The 16,277-nt window shown below is 45.4% G+C and overlaps 4 protein-coding genes and 1 non-coding gene across 7 annotated transcripts; 3 read left to right on the top strand and 2 right to left on the bottom strand.

Moving 5' to 3' along the window:
• Window positions 1-98: 98 nt before the first annotated feature.
• LOC131269725 (long-chain-fatty-acid--CoA ligase-like) lies at window positions 99-1,951 on the top strand. Its single transcript, XM_058272221.1, has 2 exons — window positions 99-1,235; window positions 1,296-1,951. Exons 1-2 carry the CDS (start codon window positions 99-101, stop codon window positions 1,848-1,850), a joined length of 1,692 nt encoding a protein of 563 aa, XP_058128204.1. The 3' UTR covers window positions 1,851-1,951.
• On the bottom strand, window positions 1,925-3,461 carry LOC131269726 (nuclear nucleic acid-binding protein C1D-like). 2 transcript variants are annotated; one of them, XM_058272223.1, is made up of 3 exons: window positions 3,418-3,461; window positions 3,032-3,346; window positions 1,925-2,973 (listed from the first exon to the last, which is right to left on the bottom strand). In XM_058272223.1, exons 2-3 carry the CDS (start codon window positions 3,293-3,295, stop codon window positions 2,776-2,778), a joined length of 462 nt encoding a protein of 153 aa, XP_058128206.1. In that variant the 5' UTR covers window positions 3,296-3,346; window positions 3,418-3,461; the 3' UTR covers window positions 1,925-2,775. The 2 variants fall into 2 exon arrangements, with proteins under 2 accessions (XP_058128206.1, XP_058128205.1); XM_058272222.1 differs by having other exon boundaries at window positions 3,414-3,437.
• Window positions 3,462-4,304: 843 nt separating this feature from the next.
• LOC131269112 (protein vreteno-like) lies at window positions 4,305-6,762 on the top strand. The gene is made up of 2 exons (XM_058271433.1): window positions 4,305-5,528; window positions 5,591-6,762. The coding sequence occupies exons 1-2, from the start codon at window positions 4,467-4,469 to the stop codon at window positions 6,197-6,199; spliced, it is 1,671 nt and encodes a 556-aa protein (XP_058127416.1). The 5' UTR covers window positions 4,305-4,466; the 3' UTR covers window positions 6,200-6,762.
• Window positions 6,763-7,527: 765 nt separating this feature from the next.
• On the top strand, window positions 7,528-9,100 carry LOC131269110 (nucleic acid dioxygenase ALKBH1). 2 transcript variants are annotated; one of them, XM_058271429.1, is made up of 4 exons: window positions 7,528-7,560; window positions 7,673-7,983; window positions 8,054-8,586; window positions 8,658-9,100. In XM_058271429.1, the coding sequence occupies exons 2-4, from the start codon at window positions 7,888-7,890 to the stop codon at window positions 9,007-9,009; spliced, it is 981 nt and encodes a 326-aa protein (XP_058127412.1). In that variant the 5' UTR covers window positions 7,528-7,560; window positions 7,673-7,887; the 3' UTR covers window positions 9,010-9,100. The 2 variants fall into 2 exon arrangements, with proteins under 2 accessions (XP_058127412.1, XP_058127413.1); XM_058271430.1 differs by lacking the exon at window positions 7,528-7,560 and adding an exon at window positions 7,597-7,631 and having other exon boundaries at window positions 7,830-7,983.
• Window positions 9,101-14,951: 5,851 nt separating this feature from the next.
• On the bottom strand, window positions 14,952-15,023 carry Trnap-ugg (transfer RNA proline (anticodon UGG)). The gene has a single exon. It is a non-coding gene; the product is annotated as a tRNA-Pro (tRNA).
• Between the last annotated feature and the right edge of the window lie 1,254 nt (window positions 15,024-16,277).

The following is a 16,277-nucleotide window of genomic DNA, read 5'->3' on the forward strand; positions in this document are numbered from 1 at the left end:
GTTCTCTCAAGAAAGGGTAAGATAAGATGCGAGCGGTCTCGAGACGAGCACCGACGTGGAATGGTTCAGTTCTAGATCTCCCTTCGAACCATCCGGACATGACGCAGTACGATCCCGAGGCACGCATCTGGTCCGCCCGGCCGCGACCACCGGTGCTGAATCCGCGTGCCAGCGTCGGCCAAGTGCTGCTGAACGTGCTCGAGCGGACGCCGACCAAGGTGGCGCAAATCAATGCGGACACGAACGTTTGGCTGACCTGCGACGATCTGCGCCGCCGGGCAATTCGTTTTGCCCTGTTCCTGCAGGACCACTTGAGCAACGCGCCCGCCGATGGGGGCGACCCGGTGGTGCTTATCGCGCGGAACTCCGACAACGTGGCGCCGGTCGCGATCGGGTGCTTCCTAGCCGGCATCCCAATCGGCACGCTCGATCCGGCGTTCAGCTCCGAAGAGATCCGCAATATGCTGGGCATCATGCGGCCTCGCGCCATGATCACTGACCGTCAAACGCTGCCGTCCGTGCGGGCGGCGGTCGGTGACACTTTTGCAGGGTTGCTGCTCGAGTTTGACAAGGTAGGTGTGCTACAGATGACGGACCACGAGCCGGCTGACCCGCAGTGCTATTGCATCGACACGCTGCTCGGGGGGAAAGTGTCGAAACTGGAGGACGCGTACGTCCCGCCGTACCTGGGCGATTCGGAGCGGCGAACGGCGGCCATTGTTTGTTCCTCTGGGACGACCGGTATGCCGAAGGCGGTCCGCATCTCGCACGCACAGCTCATCGCGCCTTACCAGCGGATCAGTCAGCTCGACCGTGACGATACGATCCTGTGCTTCAGCACGCTCTACTGGATATCCGGCCTGCAGATGCTGATGACGGGGGTGCTCAATGGCATCCGGCGCATCATCACTAGCGAACCCACGTCGCCCGGCTTAGCGATCGAGTTGTGCCAGCGGTACGATGTGACCGTCCTGCTTGTGACGCCCACACTGGCCGCGGACATGATCCGAATGCTGGAAAACGGTGGCGATCGGCTTCGCTCGCTCAAACTGTTTGCCGTCGGGGGGAGCCCGGTGCCGATCACGCTGCGGGCCGCCATCAATCAACAGGCGGTGGTTAGCGGCCGTGGTCGATGCTTTGTCGGCTACGGCATGAGCGAGGCGGGTCCGGTGGCTTACGAGTACGTGCCGCGCGCCGATTCGGTCGGATTCCTCACTCCCGGTGTTAAGGCGAAGGTACGTTGATCGGGTGTGGCACGGTTCCCCGGGTTGTCACTGTTCTCTCTCTACGTGCAGATCGTCGACGCGGAGGGTCGCCTTCTAGGGCCAAACGAACCCGGTGAGCTGCTCGTGCGCCCCGCACATCCGTTCCTCGGCTATCACCGCGATCCAGTCGCTACCGCGGGCGCCCTCGACCAGGACGGCTACGTTCGCACCGGCGATATCGCTCGTTTCGACACGGACGGGTTCCTCTTTCTGGTCGAGCGCATGAAGGAGATCTTCAAAGTCGGAGGCCGTCAGGTGGCGCCGGCCGAGCTCGAAAGTATTATCGGCGAGATGCCCGGTGTGCGGCTGGTGGCGGTTGTTGGCGTCCCGGATCCGGCAGCGCCATTCGATGATCTCGCCATGGCACTCATTGTGCGGGCAGAGGGGCCGGCGGGTGACGCACTGTCGAAGCAAAGCGTGCTAGATCACTTGGAGAAAAGCGTCTCCGCCGAACATAAACGACTCCGTGGTGGTGTATTCTTCGTCGGACAGCTACCCATGACTGCAAATGGGAAAGTGAAACGCAGCTCCGCAAAGGATATAGCAGTGGAGATGTATGCTAACTCATTTAGAATCTATGACTGAGACTAATTGAAATTTTACATTTCCTCCATTTTACGCAAACCCACCGGCTCTGATAGAAGAAAATCCTACAAATATACGGTGGTAAAGCTGCGTTACACTTTATTTCTAACGTTTAACTCAACCGAAACCCTATCCAGGTTGTTGACGTATGTGAACGCGCCTCTTATAAAAATACTTTACACGTTCCTATAACACGCACACTGCTTGTAAGGGTTACGAAATTCCTTGTTGCAATGTCTTCCTTAATACACCCTTTGTTCGTGAAGAGCATTCGAAGAATTCAGATTGAATGTATATTAACATAGTTCGCGGCAGCTTTCATGTACGCTTTTACGACCAAGTTTGGTTCATCAACATTGCTTTCTTCGAAAAGGTTGACTGGTTCATCACAATGGCTGGTTTGGCCTAATATATTGAAATATTATGCATGATTAAACTCGGCTGTCCTTAGAGCCCCTAGCGCAGGGAAAATGGAATGAGCATACAAAACCTCCACTCGTGGTGCATTCGCTGCTACAACGAATGGAGAAAAATCATTCCAAAAAAGACTACGAGTTCGGGTAGCTTTTCCTCAAGTGGCAATACAAATTTAAATGGCATAGTTGGCAATATTGTTCTGGTTGCCTTTTTCTTGGAGGGTAATTTAGTCCCCAATTTTTACCCGCTTAATCATTCTGCTGCCTAAAAAAAGATCATTGTACAGCGATGATAAAGAACGTCGATCAATGACTGACTGACTTGTTTCAATGCATGATGTTCTACTTCGAACGGTATTACAGACGGTATGTTTCGACGTTATGCGGCACAAAAGTATTCATCTTCCTTTGCCTTTACCTGACGTAGCCTAGGTGGAACTTATGATTAACAACTAATATTTTGGTACACCTTGAACTGAAGTATCGCTAACCTTATCTATTACCGCGTGTTAGTCGTCAAACCGTATCTTTTTGTTTGGTGGAGTATCGGTCGACTTTTCCGGTTTGTTCGCATCGTACAGACCGGCGCGGATGAAGCGTTTTGCCGCCTGCTGGTTCAACCGGGGCCGCTCGGTGAGCGAGTCGTGTATTTCTTTCGTGCGTTCCATTGCGGCCCGCACGCGGCCAAGCTCGTGCTTTATAGAATCCTAAGCAACAGATAACAATTATTACAGAGTCATCCTACCGTTTGAAACACAAACTTACCGCAAGGTCGGTAGCGCCGGTCAGCTTCTGATACATCCAAATCAACGAATTTACGCTGTACGCAAGTAGCGAATCGTATCGGGCTTTTTCTTCGAATGTAAAGTTGCTATAGTTCTTGTATTCTTGGCAGGCGACATTGAGACTCTTTTGGATTTTTTCGATCGCCAGCGAGAGCTGTTCGTTTCGCTGGATGAAAACCACACTGTCCCGAAGCTCGCCGTATGCATCCCGATCGACGTCATCAATTGAAAATGGTTCTCCCATGATGCGCACCACTTTCCACCGACTTGGCTACACTTCTGCCCGTTTCAGTTCCTGTAGAGTTAAGTTAATGTATGCTTACATTAAACTAAATCGCTTGATTCTGCTGTAAAAAGCTTACCCACAAGGCACCGGCTATCGAGGCTAGCACTGTAATAAAAACACGCGGCGTACAATAAAGGTTGTTAAATATTTACAGGTTGTCTTTGGTACAGCCAGTTTGACGTTTCCCAGATTGTATTTCTACCAAAGTGAATGTTTATTACGGTATGTATTACGAACGTGCGTTGCTGCTGCTTTTCTAGTGCACCATGTAGATGATCAAAGTTTATCAATAAGCATCCAATATTATTAAATAGATACCAATAATGCTTTATTACTTATTATAGCCAATCATTAACTGCAAGCACCATGACCTACATCTCATGATCTATACTTCGATGCTTATTATAATCATTTCGTTGACTTCTGGTCCTCATTGGCCGAAATGATCACGGGCTCGGGGCTTAAAATACAATAACTAATGATTCGACCACTTGTGGTTAATACGGTTTTTAATTGTGCTAAATTTTTATACCAACAATGGCCGATGTTGACATATAATGTGACATAACCTTTACATTTCATTCATCTTGGTTTTGACGTTAAAATCTGTTGACAAATACAATTGTTGGTGTACGCTTGCCGGTAGCAGTTGTTGGAAAATCACCACGTAAAATAATGGATCAGGATGAAGATGGATTAGATCTGCTTGACTGCAGCTACACAGAATATATGAAGCAGCCTCCGCTTACTACGATAAAAATTTCGAATGTGACACTCGTAACGGCCCGAGGATTGCGAAACTTGTGTAAATCGTACGGGAAAGTCATCAGAACCAGTAAACCGCGGAACGATTCATATACTGGATTCGTAGAATTTTCCTGTGAAGGGTAGTTATTGTTGCCTTATCCTTACCTCTAACACTTACTTTATTGCTGCTATTTTCGTTTATCTTTGCAGCGAAGCGTTGTGCGCCATCGAGGCCATCAATAAATTGTCATTGCATTTCCATGCTCAAATATGTTTCCCGAAGCGTAGGCCAGCCGAAAAGGATGATAAAACACCTGCCCAATGGCATTACGACGAATCGTGGCAGGAGAAAAGTCTCCAGAAACGCATTAATTACAGCGTGATGCCTCCACTAGCGATAAAATTTCCCGAGGTTGCAGTACTTGGTACGAAGAATGATTACCTTTCTACCGTCGCGGGACCACTGCTGAGGAAGGTTGATCCTGAGCGGTTCTTTAGCATTCAGCAGGTGCTTCCGGTGGAAATCGATCGGAGATCGAAACCAAGCGGGCAAAAGAAATTATCAAAAAAGCCTGTTACCAAGTCCTTCGAAGGGCGCGGTGGACATTACGACCCGGAGAAGAAGGTGTATAGATATTCTAACCTCACTAAAGAACAGGAAGCCGCCTTCGGCCCACTTCTGGACTGCATAGTGTGCGGCGACTTTGCTGATGCTACTTGTTCGAAGTGCGACAATCCATACTGCTCGACGGGTCACCACAAGCAGCACCACGTCGACAACGTATGCCCTCCGAAAGGGCAACCACCGCCGGCGATTCCCGTAGTGCATGACCCTTTTCTTAAGCGAGATAAGCTTCCAACCAAGGCACATGTTTGCATTACAGCCGTCCTAACACAAGCTATCGTATTTGTTCGGTCGCTGGACCCTGCGGTGGTGTTCGACTACTGCACAGCGATTGCCGATTGCGAATTGGCAAGTCTGAGCAATGCAACTCGTGATGGGACAGAAGTGAAAGTCGTCGCTGGCGAGATTTATTTAGCACCGGGTGCGCCACACGGCACGTACGGCAGGGTGCTGTTGACCGAGCCTGGTCCGAAGGAGTCGAAGTGTGTATTTATCGAACATGGCACGGTATGCTTCGTTAGCAACGCGTCGTTGATGCCCATCGACGATTTGGGATTAAAGTACCGCAAAGTGTTCGTCTACAAGGTGTGTCTTGCGAATATTACGGATGAGTTTGGGGAGGTGGATACAGCGGTGCAATATTTAAACAAACTCAAAGGGAAATGCCTCGAGATGAAGCATAAGCTAGAGGGAGACAACATGATTGATGTGCAGCTACGCACTGCGAACTTTAAGAGTGTGAACGAACATATCAATCGTTTGATCACTATCCCTCCAATATTGACGCAAAAGGAGCACGAAGCCTTCATCATGTACGAGGTAAGTAGCGGTAAGGATGTCGAAACGTGTGTATGAAAACTAACCGCGTCAATTTCTTTTAGGACTTGGGCTATAAGCCTCCCACTTTGGGGGAAAACAAGCGCATTATGATCTTGAATCGGATGACCATAAAGTTTGACGGCCGCGTTACCTGGATTGACATGGATGACCTGCCGTACCTGGAGAAGCTCCAGGGTAAACTGCAGCACTATGGAAAGAAGGTGTCAACTTTCCAACGGGATTTTACCCCACGCCTAGGAGAGCTGTGTCTGGTGCGAAGCATGGATCGCTGGCATCGGGCCGTATGTCAAGAGACTGTTGGTGATCGCAAACCGTCACTGTTTCTTTGCGACTTTGGTTGCATGGTGAAAGCGGATTTGGAGCACATTCGGAAGATTCCTGGCCAGTTTGCAACGGAGGTTCGTACGCACGACGGAATCGTTAAAGGGTTGCTCGAGGCCCAAACCGGTGGATTGGAGATAGATTTGAAATTTCTCGATCGTTACCTACCCGAAAACGAGTTACTGAGCGTGGACATTTCGCAGATCCAAAAGGAAGAATTTACCATCGATGGTGATATCTTAGAAACGTACAATCTATTGAACATACATTTGTTTACCAAATTCACAGAAACTCTTCCAAACAATCCGGCCGGAGGCCCTGGCATTTAACAATTTAATGACATTTATTAGCACCGTTATGTGTAAGGAAAAGAGAAACGTGGCAGTGAGTGGGAGTCATTTAATTTTTCAAAACAATTGTCATACAATATTTTCTTAGAGCAGCCTTTTTTTTTTGGTACTAACATACTTATATAAGATAACTGAGATGCTTCTGATTAATGAATTACTCGCATCGGTACGATCGGATATGCAATGTAGAAGCTGTGAATTTATGGATCTAGAAGCTTGAAAATATAATGAGCGATAAAATGTCGTTACAATGTGAACATATGTAAGGCATCATACATTTGAAGAACTGGCGAATTTATACATACTTAAAAAATAAAGAACGAGAAAGATAGGGGTATTTGTAAGACAGTCGGCGAACATTTCGAATTCAGCTAAGGACAATTAGGACAAATTCTAACTGAGTTGCCTTTTGTATTGCCGTTAGACAGCTTCAAATTCATAGAATAGATCTCCCGATCAAACGATTGCAAGTTATATTTAAGTGGATTACGTTTCATTCGAGTTTGAAATAAAAATATTATGTCAGGACTATTATTATTCAATCGCTGGATCACGATTCTTGGAAAGCATTAGCAAGTCACAACTGTTCGTTTGAATATGCTGATTTTAGCGTTTTGCACTGTATGGAAATGTGCCGCTGTATTTGCCGTTCGTTTGCTTTTTTTTTTTTGGTAAATATTTGTGCCAAATGTAGGGGGCCTCATCTGGGATTTTACGGTTTTCATTAATTATCATATGATTATTATAATTGCCTAATGTGAGCAATCAGATAGTAAGTTTTACTACTACATACCCTAACTTCTCAACGGGGACGGTTTTGAAATGCAGTGGAATATGTTTTAGAAAAACACATAAAATATACCATATACAGTCTGGAGCTAGTTTATCTAGTAGTGCTCTAGGATTCTTTGAATAAAAAAAGATGACTCGACTTTTTATAAAATTATAGTGCCGATGAAAAAGTTATTGTTTGCCATTAACAGCACCGTACGAAAAATTTTAATTTAAAGAAACGCAACCTGTTGCTGCCTATTGCATACTTTTAGGCACTTGAAAATTTCGGAGAATGTTTCACTTTACCTTTTAATTAGAATGTATGCTTTATTCTTAATGTTTATGCTTATTCGTCTAACTAGATTTGTAAATATTTCAATCTGGGCGAATAGTTTACAATGTCTTTGCTCTAGGTTTGCTGAATTACTGATAATATTGCGAATGATTACGAATTTTATTCTATTCGTAATGTAGGGAGTATAAACGGAAATCCGCGAAAGACGTGAAACGTCAAAGGGGCCGGATAATAAACAAAAGTAAACAATCGTAATATTAGTTTCCTTATGGTGTGTAATACTTATTTTTGGAGTAAATGTGGTTTAGTTGTACAAAAATTTACCTTCGTAGCAAATTTTGGGTTAGTTTGGTAATACGTTTCTTCTTCTTCTTCTCCCTCAGAGAGGATTTACTCCAGCACGGCTTTGGAATCCAGCTTCCTGGGCCTTCCCAAGCTAACCTGGAGGCATAGACCTCTAGTTAGTAAAGGACCGGCTACTAAGGCCATATGTGCGGCCACGCGGCCATGATAACCCTACTTCTCGCCAACCTATTTCAGGAACCCGGCGCACTGCTAACCAACCACGCTGGTGCGCTATCAAACTGTGCCTGCTGATATGTTTCAATGTGCTTTTAAGTACTACAAAGCGAAAAAGCCTCCTCCTTCGCTCAATCATGTGTTACTAGTTGGCGACGATAGCTACCCGTTCCAGGTGCAGATAAAACTAACTTGCAAGTTGAAATAACTACACATCGTCAGCTTAAATAGTTTGGTTTTTGCAGGCGATTGAAGCAAACTTTATCGGTGGAACATGGGACGCCTCCGTTTTTCGACCGGTCCAAGAATGGCAAATCTTTAGGGTAACTACCCGGCCCGGTCTGTTTGTCATTGCCAATCCGTTTACTCCAGCAGGCCAGCGCCACTGGATGGCGGCCAGCTTGATCGACTATCCCGCTCACCCAAACACCACGAACCTATCTGCCATAGATGGCGGTAACCGGTCGCTCGGCAATGGATGGTGGCAAACGTTGAGTACAATGAGCAATTCGTTGGAAAGACGGAAATTCGCAAGCAAGTTGCGTTGGTCCACACTGGGATATCAGTACGACTGGTCGAACAAGGTGTATGCGGAGAGCAGAAAGCAAATGTTTCCACCAGACCTTGCCAAATTAGTTAGAACCATCGCGGCAGTCCTCGGATTTGAACGTTTCTCACCGGAGGCGGCTATCGTTAACTACTACCCTGTCGGAACCACACTCGCCGGACACACCGATCATTCCGAGGACGATTTGACGGCACCACTGCTCTCGTTAAGGTAAAAAAAACACCATCCAATTAGCCGTGTGGTGCAGGATAACTGTCCCCCCCCTTTTCTTTTTTTCATAGTTTTGGACAGCCTGCTGTGTTTCTCATAGGCGGAACCAGTCGGGATGAGCAGGCGGACGCGATCCTACTACGAAGTGGAGATGTTCTTGCCATGACCGGCGCCAGCAGGCAGTGTTATCACGCGGTTCCGCGTGTATTTCTCGATTCGGATCTACCAGAGGGCGTGGGCAAATGCAATGACCGGTGGAAACCCACGAACGATGGTAGTTCGGAGACAGATCCGATTTGTGAAAAAGATTGGAGCTTGATTGACGAATACGTCCAACAATGCCGAATCAATATTAACGTGCGACAAGTGTTAAAAGAGAATCAGCAGGTTCTGGACAGCTCGAAGAATGCGGAGGTTAGTTAATATTTTTGTAAGTGTGTGGTATGCGTTAATGAGTTGGCCTAGCATGTGTGTCTTAGGGGTGCACGGAGGTTCAACCGTACGCTTCTAAGTCCTCATTGTGCCAGCAATCGTCGTGAAGGTAAGCCGTGTACAGTAGCGCAGCCGAGGCGGGTGTATCCTGCATTATGGCAAAGTCAATATTAGATACAGTTTCCGTTTCTGGCGATTTACTTTAAATTATGCGATTATTCTGAGTACATTGAATAACTCGTTTGTTCTGAGTACAATATTGAACAGTTATTCCAACCGGGGTTGCTAGATGAGATGTAAAACGCTGTAGAACATACATGTTTAGGTTGAAAAGTGTTTAATAAATTACTTGGTTTATGAACAAGAGTGGAAGAGAATTTTCTAATGATGGGTAAGAAAGAAACTAGCCAAGATAAGTTATGCATTTTACTGGTAGGTTTTAGCTGGAATAATTACAATGCCACAATGTCCTGGTTCTTTTAAGTTTCCTACAATGTTAATGCTGTGACAGATTATTCTTAATCGATTTAGCTTTATTTAAACTATTTGTTATTTCTTATTATCTTTCCCAACTCACATCTTTTCATCAAGAACATGGTGACTAAATCCTTTTATCTTTCCCATGCCATGCCTAACCATACTGCTGATCTTCTTAGATCGTCTGATCCGAATGTTGCCCGAAAGGGGGTTCCGGATGCTTGACCTTTTGTTGGGCAGCCTGGCGGGTATATCGGGTTGGTCCGATTGGCTATCAATACTTCGTTGGGCAAGACCGGTAATCTTTCGCAAGATGCAAACGTTGCAAATATTTGATTACTATTTCTTACAATGCTTCCAGCAGGAGCGTGTTATACTGTTAGAGTATGTGGACGGCTCAACGGCTTGAACGCAAACGGTCGGCAACGTCGGGCAATCGTGGAGGACCTCGCGCTAAGCTGCTTGTGTGAAAATTACGGTGGCACCTAATGACGGTGAGCGTTTCGCGCGCAGACTGCTCGCCTTCAATTAATGAATTATGAATGGTAATCCGATTAACCCGCTGCCCGCTATTCTCCACACACACACACACACTGATAGTCGCTAGAATATTCAGGCTCATTTCGGTAGCATGCCGCCGTGGCTACTGGGGATGGTTAGGAAACATCGGGAGCTACCACCATTATCCCTCACCATCCGGTTCGGCTCCGTGCGGTTCGCTACATTGTGCTGTTCGGTTCTACCGGACTGCGCCGAGCCTCGGGTTACGGGAACCTGGCTCCGTTTTAAGCGGCTTTCGCGGTCGTAAACGGTGTAAAATTGTGATTTGATGCTGCAAACGGTCACGTCGGGGTCTGGTGGTGACCAGCGACCGTCACCTTTCTTCACCCACCGCTGTCCAATGTCGATTTACTACTTTACCAAAGCTCCCGCTCCCACCGTCACCCGAAGGAGCGCCTATTTGCATAAACCTATTGCGTTCGGTTTCGCCACCGGGCACACCGAGGTTTAGTGTGTCGGTCTGAGTCGCGGTTCGCTTTACTTTTTATGTATCTCTCGCCCGAAATGCATCATTACCCCTCCCCCATTTTGGGCATCGAATTTGCCCGCGGGAAATCATTGCCGCTCCAATCCAAATATTGACATACCGATGGTGGAATACCCGGCGGGTGAAACTGGAGGCGAGGTACGGAAATCCCCTAAGATCTTCCCCTTCCAGTGGCGGCTGGTCCAACTGGACACTGTTTCGATTCGTTTTGCGATGCAGAGTTGAACCAACCAACCAGGATCTGGCCGCTTCGCGATAAGTCCGGTGCTTTATATATTTATGAGGTCGTCGCACTGCATCCGTTCACAAGCGTGGTCTATAAATGGATAACATAATGAAGTTAAAATGTGCCGCACAAAAAAAAATTGGCTGTTAGTGGAATGTTTCGAAATATTAGAGACAGCTTGCCTCTCACATTACTCGTTTTGGTGTTGAGTTTAAATCAATGTCTTTCACTTGCGTCATGTATAATGATTACCCAACGAGAAATTTTGTCGTCATTTTGATGTAAAAGAATTCTCTTCACAACTGCCCGCTCTTCTTTTCAGAATTCGTTTACCCCATTCGTATTACATTATATGAGCTGAGTTCAGGATATCTTTTCTTTCCCATAATAATTATTTTCATGCAGGAAAATAATTTTGTTTGTTGTATTATTTTGCTATATCGATAATAATAGTATATACATATCGTCCGGTTCGGAAGGCGATCAGGCGAAACATCCAGAAATCGTCCGACCCCTCCTCTGGCACTCCGTCATGGAACACGTAGAACGCGTTGATGTTCACTTTAAGCCGCTTCTTTCTCCTTGACGAGACACTGAAATGTGTGAAAAGCGCGGAAAAATCATCATCAGTAAGAACTCTCTTCTGTGGGTTCTTACACGCGTACTTACTGTCTGGCGCGAGTTAACGCTGCTATCGGACACTGCAGTCCATGCAAGCATGTAAAGAAAACCGCAGATTTTTGTTTAAAAATTTGAAAAACCTAGCATGCAAGTTTTTAAAAAATCGGTAAAAATGCGTGTAACTTGCGTGCCGGACTCAACTCTTGGAAGCTTGTATGGAAACCCTTAAATACAAGTACCAAATACCAAAGAAAACCGCAGATTTTTGTATAAACATTTAAAAAAACATAGCATGCAAGTTTTTAAAAATTCGGAAAAATGCGAGCAACTAGCATACAATTTTATCAAAAAAACCGCAAATTTTTGACGTGTAAATTTCGTGAAAATTGCATGCAACTTGCATGCAAGTTTTCCCGGATGTTTTCGCTAGGGCATTTCAGGGAAAACTTGTATGCAAGTCTTAAGGAAGTGGGGAAAACTTGCATGCACGTTGCATACAATTTTCACGAAATTTACACGTCAAAAATCACGAACAAAAATTTGCGGTTTTTTCGATAAAATCGTATGCTAGGTGCTCGCATTTTTCCGATTTTTTAAAAACTTGCATGCTAGGTTTTTTTAAATTTTTAAACAAAAATCTCCGGTTTTCTTTACATACTTGCATGGAAAGGACACGTAATTTTTCCGAGTTTTTAAAAACTTCCATGCACGATCAATACAAGTACTTGTATGGAAAACTTGTGTTCGAGTCTTTCCGAGAGAGTCCGAGACTTGTATTTAAGGGTTTCCATAGCTTCCAAGAGTTGAGTCCGGCACGCAAATTACACGCATTTTTTCCGATATATTTTTTTTATTTTTCCGATGTATTTTAGTTTCAATTTCAAAATTAAACAGTATTGAATTTTTCAGATTTGTACTCCTTTCTCGTGTTAAGAAGTAAAGCATTAAATGTTAAGAAATCAACACAAAAGTAAATTTGGATAGATGGAGCGTATATTCCGACTCGGCTTTAGAAAAACGTTTCCTCTGGACTTGCTTCCGTTGGTGACCTCCAAAGTGACCTCCGAGGCTTAACTGTAAGGCTTTGGATGTTTGTTTTTCTCTGTTTTTCTCCCTCGATCGTCACCCACGGAAGGTGTATTCCATCCATTATTAATGGAGCCAAAAGTCTGCAAACATTCCGTAAGCAAATGATCTGCCAATGGGTTTGGTTCGGTTTTGGTTTTGTGATTTGCTTCGATGACTTAGATTTCTCCTCATAGATCTTGTTGAGTTCTTATGGCCTTACCTTTTTCAAAGCTTGGCCAGCTTGGTAACTACTAATACTTGCGATCGTTTTTAGTGATCCACCGATGGCGATAAGCGATTCTGAGGTACGCACCGTAAGAAGAGGTGATCGCTAATCGAAAAGCGATGTTGATGGTGCCGTCGCTCGCAGAAGGAGAAAATAAAAGGCCACGGCCACGGCCTGCTTGCCTGCCAGCCCACCTCATCCATCATCGACGGTCGGTGATTTATCATGCGGCCAATCAGCACACACTGTAACATTTCTATTAACGCCCGGCAGGGTGCGACTAAGTGGACCGATTCCGGCATATCTCGATGGCGCACACACACACACACACACACACACAATGTTGTTATGCAGGGGTCGGGACACCGTCGGGGTAGGGACCAACTCCCACCTATCGGTGATTGTTCCGTCCGGCTGACGGACCGACTCCCGGTTCGAATCGCGACACTTTCCTCGTAGCACCTGTGTGTGAGTGTGTGTGTGTGAACAAACGGAGGTGAGTGGTGGACATTGTGGCTTTTCCGGTTGGTGGGCGTTCGACAGCGATCTTGCGGTTTGGCTGCGATTTTGATTTATGGGCCAATTTTGGTTCCTATTGTCGGTTTCCTGTCGCCTACTGCCTGCCTGCATCGGCTGTCGAATTAAAATAAAATCATTTCACTGCACAATTTATGACCATTTCGCCAGGATGTCGTAGGCTCAATTAGAGGCCGAATTAGGTCGCTACTAGGAGACCGCTACTGGCCCAGGGGTAGCAGGAGTTGCAGCCGGGAGGCGACCGGGAGCGATAGCACAACCGGTTTGATTAACCGGATCTCCTACCCTACCCCGTTGCTGCCGATGTGAGAACAAGCTACCAATTAGCTCCCTTGTTCGCGCGGGTGTGGGAGCTTCCGAGCCTACCCGGTCTCGTCGTCTATTTTGGGAACCCTAGCGTTTAGTTGTGCGACCCGTTGCACCGACGCCGTCAAACTGGTGACAATTAGCTTGGGACACTGGCAGAGGGACTCTTTCGCCTTCCGCCGTGCGTGGCAGGCAATCGTAATTGAATCGCGAGCGAAAAACAGGCAGACCTTCGAGACACACACACACGGCCCAAGGATTGGGCAACCGCGTTTTCGAAGCCGTGCCCGAAATGGCATCTGCCCGGGCCCTCTAATCTCATCTTTGCCGACTCATCAGTAGATAGGCACTTCGGTGTGAACGTACTGCATCAAACACACACACGCGGGGCTCTAAAACAAGCAAGCGTACGCCGCGTCGCGTGTGAGTTCAGCCGAAAGCGGACCCTGCTCGAGTTCGCTATATCGTAATTAAATTGAAAGCTTCGCTACGATTGATACCCACTCTTAGCGCGCCTCAAATTGATGGGTCCGATCGTTCAGTGGCCCGCCCTTCCCTCCCTGCCGCGGCTCTCTCGAGCGTGGCAGGAAATATATGCCGGGCGAGTCCGCAATTAGTGCGTTGATTTGGGCACGAACAGTTATTAATTCGTGTGGATTTATCACAGCATCTCGCAGCCGGGTCCCGCGGCGGGGCATGGTTGCCAGTGGTGTTCGCGCTACCCCATTGTCCGTGTGAACCGACCTCCTGAAACGAACATCTGGTGTCTGTGTCACCGGCCCGAACAAAAAAAGGTGTCCAGTAATGCTTAAAACCACGACACATTTATACAGCAATTTAATCGCGCACAGGACACTTTAATACGAATTTAATATCACAATTCCACTGGCATAACCAAATGCTATAGTTAAGTGATGTTTGTACCACGCGTGTTTATATTTTCCGTTTTTGATGTTGTTGAGTTAGCAGTGTCACATGGTAATGTTAAATTTTCTTGAGTAATTATACAGGGTTGGAAGAAATTACACAAACAATACTTTAATATAAGTATAAGTTTTTCATGTTACTACCTGTTTCAGTCACTACACTGGTTTATTAATTTGATTAGAATATTTCATGATGTCGAAAATGTTGAAGTTAGCATTGTATCTTCAATCTAAGTATTTTCTTTTTTTTTACTAAATTCAGAATTAAACAGATACTCAATTACCAATCGTTTGCTCACGTTAAAAATCTGTACAAATGAGGTAAATGAATCGTTTCATTTAAGCCTTGCATTCTTCAATGTAAGACCAATTAAAACTTACAAGAGCTTTAATAAAACATCACAACGAAAACGTAACGTTTATTGTAACAATATGAATATTGAACTTAATATCGAAATAATTTAAACATCAAATAATATCGTTGATAAAAAATATCTTGGGCTCAACCGGGATTTGAACCCGGGACCTCTCGCACCCAAAGCGAGAATCATACCCCTAGACCATTGAGCCGACGATACAAAGTGAATAACGCCGCTGGCAGGTCGCATCCAAACACCTAACGACGGGGAAAGTCGCGATTCATTCCAAGCAGCACATCCCCGCCACCGTTTGCATCGTGTCGGATGATGCAGGGTGTCTTATGAGGGAAGACTCGTCCATCCCAACTCTTTTCCTCTTATTGGTCTCGCTCATAGTTGACGACGTCTTGCTGATATGGCCTGATCATTACAACTCTAGTGGAAGTAGGTTGTTCGAATCCATTTTGCAGAGTGCGAAATCGAACGACTGGGTTGAAAACAATATAAGAAGATAGGGTAAAAACAAAGTATGATGTCCCCCCCCTCTCACGAGTGAGGCGCTGAGCGACTTCGAGCAGAATTCGAGCTGGAAGTGAGCGACATTATTAAATAGCCGCATTGTATGCAAATCTGTGTCTTTGCTGAATCGGTTATTTCTAAATTAGCCGCGCATTCACTGCGCACGCCACTAGATGGCAGTGACTTAGATTTTCAAATTGACCTTGTTGGATGAAACGTATTTTAACCTAGCTTGACTAACATATTTTATTTATTTTAAGTTGTGTTAATATTTCTTATATATTAATAATTCTTTATATTATACAATGAAACTCATTACCCAAACTCAAAAGTATTTATAATCTGATTACCCTTTTTTTATTACTTGATCTGATTACATCCTTACAAGGATTCGTTGGTATAGCTGCTATCAGCTTAGCATTTCCTTTCACCCAGTATTTATCAATCTGATAACGAAAAATTCACATAGTTTATACATTAACCGCCATGTTAAGGACTGACTAACAGTTAAGGACTGACAGTAAATTTTGCGTTCAACTCGCGCCATTCCCTAGGAATTGAGGTCGACGAATGTATGAGTCGTGCTTGTGCGCCGCGCGGGCCTATGACTTTCATCTGGTAAAACTTGAACGGAAAATGTCGCAAAAAACTTATTGTCATTTAAGATTTGAAATATGATCTCAACTATCTGGAAAGTGTTTGGACTTTGAGGCTCAAAATCTTCATATTGTGAACTTTGTGAAACTTGTGCAGGACCAATCTATTAAATCGAAAAAAAACAAAAACGTACAAATATTTCGATTGTCAGCCCAATTATTGTTCAGGTTCCTTGTATATGAACTATTTGCGGATATGAAGCTCATAGGCCATATTACACAAGTAAAATATTGTGTTTTCGTCAAATGTTTTCGACAATGGTATCAATAATTCATTTACGCCTATCTCA

The sequence above is a fragment of the Anopheles coustani genome, chromosome X (assembly GCF_943734705.1).
Source record: "Anopheles coustani chromosome X, idAnoCousDA_361_x.2, whole genome shotgun sequence".
Classification (NCBI taxonomy): Eukaryota; Metazoa; Arthropoda; class Insecta; order Diptera; family Culicidae; genus Anopheles; species Anopheles coustani.